Genomic DNA, 8,949 nt, shown 5'->3' on the forward strand with positions numbered 1-8,949 from the left:
CTAATGTTGGGCACTTCCAGTGACAGTTCCGTAAGCACTAATGTTGGGCACTTCCAGTGACAGTTGATATTTTTCTCAAAGTGAAGGAATGGGAGAGGGAGAGAAAAGACAGTGATGTTAACCAGTCTAGAAAAACTGTTATACTACCCTACAGCGGGGAAAGGGATAGGGAAGTATGGAAGTACTACGAGGTAGAGAGAAAGAGAGACTTGCGCATGCCTCTGATGGGTCTGCATTCTTCGCCTCCCCGCTTGCAGTGACGCACGTAACATGGCAAGGGACGTGCACGAGATCCTACTAGAGATCTTCCGCGAGAACGGCAACATGACGGAAGATGAGGCAGTGTCCTACCTCAAGCGCATGGAGTCGCAGCGGCGCTACTCGGCTGATGTCTGGAGTTGATGCCGCCCAGCGGCCACCCTAGCAAGTCATTACCGGGCAGAGCGGGGCGTGCCACCACCCACCGTTGCCGTGCCCTGCTCGTTGTCGCGAGGCCTCTTCCTCGCTGCCGCCGGGAGACTGTTGTCCTGGGACACTGTAGTGGCGGTGATGATGACGCGTGCTCCTCCTTGTTCCTCCGGTGACTGGGGCCGCAGTCTCTCCCCGAGACCACTTCCCTGCGTTCGGTGGCTTAGTGGCATTGGTAGTCAGTTCGCAGGCCAGGCCAGTGAGGGCGGTGCACCGCACAGTCCGACAAGCCACAGCTCTGGCAGCAGCGGCGGCGCCCACGCACACGAGCCCACCCCAGTTTCACACGCACATTCCCGGTCCCACGCTGGTCGTGTCCCATTGTCTTCGTGCGGTGCGGTGTTTGTGCGTCTTCCATCCCTGCTTCTCGTCCCGACCGAGCTGCTGTCTCTGTGTTGCTTCTGTCTGCTTTCGTGCAGTGTTCTCCCCAGCTTGTTGTTGTTGAAGAGCCTGCTGGTGTGCGTTGGTTGCAAACCGCTTGATTGCATTCCTGTTTGATCACTTTCATGTCGGTTACTTTTGCAGTGCACAAAGCTGCTTTGCAGAATTCGACGGGACGAAAGAGGTGGGTAGGTAAATGCACTGGCTGTCAGTGTCGTTTTCACGTTGTGACATTGAGTACATTCTCGTGAATCAGTGTGCCTGAAAAAGTGAAAGTGTTGCTGAAAGTGATGGATCAGGAATGCAGCTCTGGAGCATGTTGTGTGGTAGTCGCGTAACATAGCGGTCTCGTATGAGAACATGGAAATGTCTGTAATCGCATTTTCATTGTGTCCTTCGCTTGTAATATATGTGCGCTTAATGCCATGATGTTCAAAGAATGTTGTATTTACACAGCCTGGTGCTCTTTTGGGCCACGTTAATACCGCTTGAATCAAAGCTGTGAGTGTAACTCCTGGGTAGTAGTTGCTCTGAGCATTGGAACAATGCCGTAAGATGGTTTAGTATTCCTCTAAGCATTCCATTACTTTTAGCCATTAATTAAACCCTATGGATATGCTAACCGACAATGTTTAATTGACTGTTCTGCATTTCAGTGCAGGACTAATTTTGCAGGCCTGTTCGTCATTGTGACGCATGCGCAGATGGCAGAAATTTTTATTTTGTGCATGTGTCTAATTTTCATGTAAGGTTTTGGACAGTGCTCTGGCATGCCTTTTGTGCTAGGGCACTGTGGCTTGAATAATAAGTGAAATTTTATGCTTTGTATTTTTTTAACCATCCTGTGCTTTTTTTTTATGAAGTATTTACCTTTTCGCACTTTGTCGAAGTAGCATCAGTCAATTCCTACTACTAGCTATGAGTGCAAGCCATTGCGTTTGTACAGAATGCATTGTGTACGTTTTTGTGTTGCAACATGTATGCCTACTTTTCAGTGTAAAAATATTACAGCACAAATTGCTCCATGCGCAGCTCTAAAATAGATAAGTTCGACATACTTCAGATGCCTGCGTCATGTTACCTACTAAACTGCGATAATTCTGTATTTGACGATGCTTTTTTACATTATGCGCATGCAACTCTAAGTGCCTGCAGTGCAGCGATGCAATAACTTTTTAGTCTTATTGACGCATAGTTAATTGAGAATATGCATTTTTAAACTGTTGAGTATGTGATGTAAGAAAATTTCTCAGTGTATGACTTTTGGGGAATGCATCATCTTAGAATTTTCTCTGTTGCTTGGGTCTTTTCTAAAAAAAAGTTCATTAGTGCTTGCTTCATATCTTAAAGTAAGGCAAAATGCATTTGCGATACTGTGATGATGATGTTGACAAACAAAGCATTAAACATTTGCGGAAGTTTTTTGTACTATGCTAGCGCAGTGTACGCAGCATGGCAGATTGACAGTGTGCAAACTGGGAAAACTGTAATGGGCTTTGCAAATGTTGTGCGCACATCAATATTTTCTAAAAATTTGCTTGAGCTACTGTTGCTAGTGGGAAATGTGGCAGCACCCATTGTGCAAACCTCAGACTGCGTTCATTGGATTAAATACCGGCTTCATTGCATTTGCAAAGTGTTGACCATAAAATGCGATTTGACAGTCTGATCTAACTTGGTAAAATTGACATTGGCACCACTTTCCAGTGCATGCTACCAATCTGCCATGTTAGGCTTAGCTAGGCCTATTATAGGATCATACTAGATGGCGCCACACCCATGGCATCTGCTATTTGAAACATACTGCTAAAAGCCTCTACAAGACCCATGTAAGAGGCGCTCTTTTATCTTTGGCTATGCAGATAGCCTGAATGCTTTCCTAGTGCTAATTTCATCATAACATATCAGCTAGTGTGTTAAAATTCTATATCTGCAGCCACATGCTCAAGTATTGAACTGCCGTTTACCAAGTAATGAATGTGCTTAGCTTTGCAGGCAATGGAGCACATAACTTCGGCAAATAATTCAAGGTTGTGGGTATCGTGCCTTCTATAGTGTTTGCTCCGTTTTTTTTTTCCTTTTTGCTGTAATGAGATTGCGACCTTGAAGGTCCGGTGTGATGTGAAACTGTGGTGCTCTCCAAGATGTGCACCCATTGTTGTCTCAGTGTGTTTTTTATCTGTTAACAAACTTTTATTAACAAAGTTCCCCTCCTGCTTTTTATTGTTTATTATTTTTCACTGTTCATCTCGGATGTACATCTTACCCAATTGGCTCTGTACAGTTATGCGACCTAAGAGTGCACTGCATGTTGAAAATGAACGATGCATGCATTCGTATCTTGGACACCATTTGCGAAGCAAGAGGTGCAGCAGTGTTACGTGTGACTTCTCTTGGCCAGTGCGCACATTCCTCCGTGACATTTTGTATTTATTCCACTGCAGCTCAAGTTTCGAGAGTAATGTGATGAGTTAAAGTGCAGCGTCGCCAGTGGACTCTTCTAGGCAAATTGGGCATTTCTACAGTGCTGCTGCAGTGTGCTGAACACACAGTGACTGTTGGGAAAAAGTGCTTCGTTCATTGTCTGGAGCACTGAATGTGGCTCGTACAATTTGAAGCCAGAAACTTCTCATTTGCTTATTAAAATTTTTTGTCTCCCAGTATTACAAGCGGAACAGCTTCCTCACGTGCCGACGAGAGGTTTAGTAATTTGGAGTACAAAAATAAATAAACAAGAAGACGTTTGGTATCGGAACACCGTACAAGGTTACGTAATAGGTTCATCCTCCAACCTCAACACTCTCAGAAACATTTGCACCTTTTTGGGCATCTTTTCGTCCCACAACAGTATTGTGTATATTGCGTGCCTTTCCTTGCTTTAATGCCACGTGCTCAATACTTTATGGTCGGGAATGGTGTGCAAGGCTTTGGCGTAGCGTGGCATTCTTGATAGGAAAGTGGCAAGCGCAGAGTTTTCAACAAAGCAATGCAGGCAAGTCAAATGATGATTACTGTTTTGGTACAAAAAGCACTCCTCAAAGAGTGTAACTGTCTTCAGGATGAAATAAAAGTGCTAAATGAGGTGCTTCCTTTAGGTCTTACCGTGATACAAGTAGCACCCCATACATTAGTGTAAACTTTGGGAGTTGCGAGTGCTACGTTTCAACAAACCCGTTGTAGCTGCCTTTTTTCTTTTTTTTTTTTCAGGACACTTTCACGAGCTATTTGGTTCAAAGCTAACATTGCAAAGATACATATGCAAAGATAAAGCCTGCACACAGAGATTAGGCAGTAACTGCGTGGACACATTAACGTGTCTGTGTCTTGGCACATTCATGGAGTAGCTTTACATAAAGTTGTGCACCACTAGTTCTGATAAGGTACTGTAATACACGGGAAAAAAAGAAGTGCTTGTTCTATGTCTTCATATACTTGAGAAGTAGCTTTACCACCAAGTTCTATGCAATGAGTTTTGAAGCTACTGTTCAAGTACACGCAGACAATGAACTGCATACATTGGGTACACATAAAGGAACCTCGCATGGTAATTAATCTGGAGCCCTTCACTACGGAGGCTCTCGTTGCTGCTGTGTGAGAGGTTGTTAGACCACAGTGCTAAATTGTGCCCAAGATTCAAACACACAGGACCTCCAATAAATGTGTTCACGTAGTAGCTGCTACTGCTTAAAGGGACATTAAAGGCAAAAATTAAGTCAAGTTAAAGTGATCGGTTAATGTTAAAAAACTTTAGGGCAGTAATGAAAACAGAGCTTTAGTGAGTGAGGAATCAAAGTAGTCTCGAGACACAACTTCAGACGTTTTTTTGGACATTTTAGTGCTAACCCAATGACTTAACGCGTCGTCATACAATATTGCTTCTGGTACTCACCCACCGATAATAAATATCATTGCAGAGCTCATGCTAACTACAAGGAGTGGAAACTTCCACATCCAATTGATGTGGTTTGGTTTCTGGCTGCATTTATGTTAAAAAATAATGTAGCAACTGTTCTCCGGCCTAATTTTTTTGCATAGATGGCAGTAAAGGGTGGTGATAACGTATGCAGTGTTACAATTCTTTGCTCACTGTGGGTTATCATGGTGGGGATCCTAGCAAAATGCAGCTTCTTGAGCTGTTATTCTCTTTGCAGCTAAGTCTTTTTCCTGGCATGAAAGTGCTGTGAGGTTACTAAAATTGAATTATGTTAACATTTGCACCCCTGCTGGGATAGCAGAGCAGGTAAGGTGTCTCGCTGCTAACTTGAGGACATGGGTTGGATTCCTGGCCACGGCAGCTGCATTTCGATGGGGTGAAGTGCAAGTACACCCGTGTACTTAGATTTAGGTGCATGTTAAAAGAACTGCAGGTTGTCAAAATTAATCTGGAGTCTACCACTACAGGGTGCCTCGTAATTGTAGTTTTGGCACATAAAAAGCCCCCTAAATTATTGACTTAACGTTTGCCTTTAGCTTCCCTTTAATTGCATGCATAAGAAAAAATGACACTGGCTTGTAGTGTCACTCTCGTCTTGCACTGTGTGTTGCCTGTGAAGACAGGTGTATCGTTTCGCATAATAATCATTGGGCCTTTACACTTCCACTTCATTAAGTGCCTTCGTAACTCTGCCTAAGCGCAGTTCACTTGCTGTTTTCACAGCTATGTCCTGAAATGTGCCTCGGGTTCAGCTGTCCCATGCATGTACCAAGATATTGTTGGTGGTGCACTGCATGCGTCTGGCGATGCGTGTAATTGTTGTTGCCAAATGTGTTTTTGGCTCCTAGAAGTGAGGCATTTTTTAGAGATGTATTTTTGTACCTTTTTTTTCTTCGAAGACCTGAATGGCTTTAAGAAAACCTACCTGTTGTGTTTTTTGGTCTTTCATGCTGACATTGCAATATTAAATTTTTGGAATTTTATATTTGCTATCATGTACAAAATGTTTTTTAGGGAGAAATATATTTTAGATTTGGTCTGGTACATTGTTTAAATAAAGCCCACGCTTCCATTGCGGTGAGTTTTTTTTTCATTATTGCTTGCACACATGCTTGTGTTCCAGATTATTTCAAAACAGATTAATAATTGACATGAAATTCAACAAATGTCCAGGGTACAAGCTAAAAGCCTCAAGATTTGGCTTGAAGTATTAGTTGGGCAAAATGACGCTTCACTGCAGTTTTGCAGGCACTGCGGTATTTTGGGCGACAAATCAATATGTGTGATATGTTGCGGCATCATTCTCCTGCATTTCTAAGCACTTCCAGGTGCCATTTAGCTGATAATGAACATCTTAATTTCATGCTAGATCCACAGCATCAAAGTTCCATATTAGAGCTAAAATTTAGTGATTCATAGGCATGACACTACTATGCAGATTGAGACCTGGTGTGATGTTCACTAGCAGGTGTCTACATATTACAGGCAGTGAAAATGCATGTAGGCTTTTTGCATGCATTATATTCGGTACCATTCTCTTCTGTGTGGATTACTGGAGCCCAGACAAACTGTTTATATTCACTTAGGACCACTGGTATGCTCTTTAAGCTCGTATGCTACTTACAAGATCACTACAATTCAGACGTTAAGGGCAAGATATTGATGAGAAATGGTTGAACAGGACAAAAACAACAGATGAACACAAAAAGACATACGTATACATCCTTTGTTTTTGCACTGTTTTATTAGGAGCATGAACAACACACTAGCCCGAATTACTGCCCTTGTGAGGTTAAACACGGAATGCCACTAGAGCCAACATTCCACAAAGAGGACTTGTCTTTGTCAGGGCGGCTACTGTCAGTTGCTCTCATTTTCTGCTCTGACAACAAGTGGTCTAGTTGAGACGTAATCTCCAGCGGGCATTCCTTGTTCAACTATTTCTCAACACCTACAAGACGTCTGTATCTGTTGGTGTTGGTGTGCGTCCAAGGGCGTCCGCAGAACTTTTTGCAGGGGTTGCATCCGCAGGGGAAAGGGGGGAGGTTCCAGCACAGGCAGCTTTTCTTTCAATGCCATGACATGACCGGCAAGATTAGTCCTGTGTAACGTGCAAAGTGGGCTGGCAATCCTGAAGGCCGTTTCATGCGAATATGCAGGACCGGAGCGTGCTAATTAAGCTGTGTAGCTTATTTCTACTAAAAATAAAAATATCCGAAATTCCTGTGTGGGAGGGCAACCCCTCCCACGGATGTCCACGTGAGGGTCTGGTTGTGTATCTTGCAGAGCCGTAGAATGTGTACTTTACAGTCTCCTACAATAAAGGAAACTACTTGGTGTGCATGACATGGCTTGCTTTATTTATCATCACTTAGCTTCTTTCTCTTTCTGCGCTTCCCAACCATGGTAAACTCCTCTAGCATACCTTCTGTTCTTCTTACTGTGTCTCGCCGGCCTGCCGGAAGTGGCGACATAAAAGTAAAATAGAGGCTGGGTTGGTGCCAGCTAAAGTCCCTAAATTTTTTTTCATTTCGTAAGTAAAAGTGAAAAATCTAGGGACTTTAGTGCCTGCATAAGACTTCCATTCAGAGTTGCCATTGGGTGGATTTAAAAAAGGAGCCACAACCCAAGCTGCAAGTAGCCAATGTAGCCATTCCATTTAAGTTTATCGCGAAATTTGTAGCCAAGCAGAACAGAAGCTGTATTATGAGTAGACATTATTATTGATCAATGAACAATACCATCTTAAATAGGCAAGGATATTGAAAGAAACCTGCGATGTTCACATGCTAATTTAAAACTTTTGGCATATGTTACCTGTGTTCGACCAATTTTGGAGTATGCTCTGTTGTAGGGGACCCCCCGAAGTAACCTCCATTGATGTTCTAGAGCGTAAAGTAAACAAAACCAATCTACATCTTGGGGCAGTACGAAAGGAGGGAGAGCTGCACTGCAATGAAGGCTTAACATAGATGGGAATCCCTTTCTACCCTTCGTAATAAACTGAGATTAAATTTTTATATTCAATTTACTATACTAAAACTGGAAATAACAAGGAAACTTACATAAAGAAAGTTCATTACATCTCAGTGCGTATTGATTATGATTTGAAAATCCTGCAGTACCCTGCCAAGACAAACATGTACGCTAACTCAATTTTTTGTCCCAACAATTAACCAGTGGAACAGGCTGACTGAAAAGCAAGGGCAAAGTGTGAACGAAGATGTGTTTTATTCCATGTTGTAAAACCCAGCTGTAGCACCTTTGTCGCTGCAGGGTAATTGATGAATAAAGATTCAAAATAAGAGCACAATTTTTTACACTTGCTTGATCTTCAAGCCCGATATAAGTTGCAAATAAATAAATAAAATATAATTGATTCAATGTGCCTGCATGTAGTTTATGTGGAATAGAGTTCATGTTATAGATACAGAGTAACTTTGGAACATTCCAGCCAAGTCTGTAGGAACATTAAATGTTGAAGTAGTTTTTCCTTGAAGCCGCAGAACGAATTTGATTAGTAGAGTTTACATAATACCAGTTAAGCTTTCGATAGTGAACTGTGGATGAAGATGGAACAGCCCATGCAGCTTCATTTTGTTGAGCATTTGATTTTTGTCAAGTTCACACGAGAACACGCGCTGCACGTCGTAATTAGAAACTTGCGCATAGCATCAGCATAGATGGCAGGAACCGCGAGCAGCGTGCTGGTTACACGTTTGGCAACATGCGCACAACTTACCCACTCCGTATTTGCATGCGCACCACACGTAGCATTAGGGTGCCTCGATTTGCGCCAGCCTGCTGGTGAGGCAAGGACGTGCGCATGCTTTGGCTGACGCGATAGAAAAGCTTGGAAACAGTGTATTCTACATGCATATAATAAGAAAAATGGCTACCAATTGTGCCAGAACTGAAGTTCAAAAGTAGCCAGAAAGTAGCCATGGAGCCAACGTGAAATTTTCATCACCAGACAGGGTCACAAAGTAGCCACCAACGGCAACCCTGCTTCCCTTTCATGTGCACGTATGGTGAAGCTGAGGAGGTAGGTGAGATAACCACGTGTGCAACCACAGTGAGAAGCCAGGATTTTAACAGCAGAGCTGTTTAACCTGGAAGTTCCCACGGAACACAAAACCTCTATAAAACGTCTTCAAAACCTCTAT

The 8,949-nt window shown here is 43.0% G+C and overlaps 1 protein-coding gene across 1 annotated transcript in view; it reads left to right on the forward strand.

Moving 5' to 3' along the window:
* LOC119389673 (NADPH--cytochrome P450 reductase) overlaps nt 1–5,857 on the forward strand; it is a 34,758-nt gene extending 28,901 nt beyond the window's left edge. The window contains exon 14 of the mRNA XM_037657034.2: nt 258–5,857. Coding sequence (XP_037512962.1) covers nt 258–402 — 145 coding nt within the window. The 3' untranslated portion in view covers nt 403–5,857. The remainder of the gene's footprint in view (nt 1–257) is intronic.
* Nucleotides 5,858–8,949: the final 3,092 nt, after the last annotated feature.

This window comes from Rhipicephalus sanguineus, chromosome 4 (assembly GCF_013339695.2).
Source record: "Rhipicephalus sanguineus isolate Rsan-2018 chromosome 4, BIME_Rsan_1.4, whole genome shotgun sequence".
NCBI classification, from domain to species: domain Eukaryota; kingdom Metazoa; phylum Arthropoda; class Arachnida; order Ixodida; family Ixodidae; genus Rhipicephalus; species Rhipicephalus sanguineus.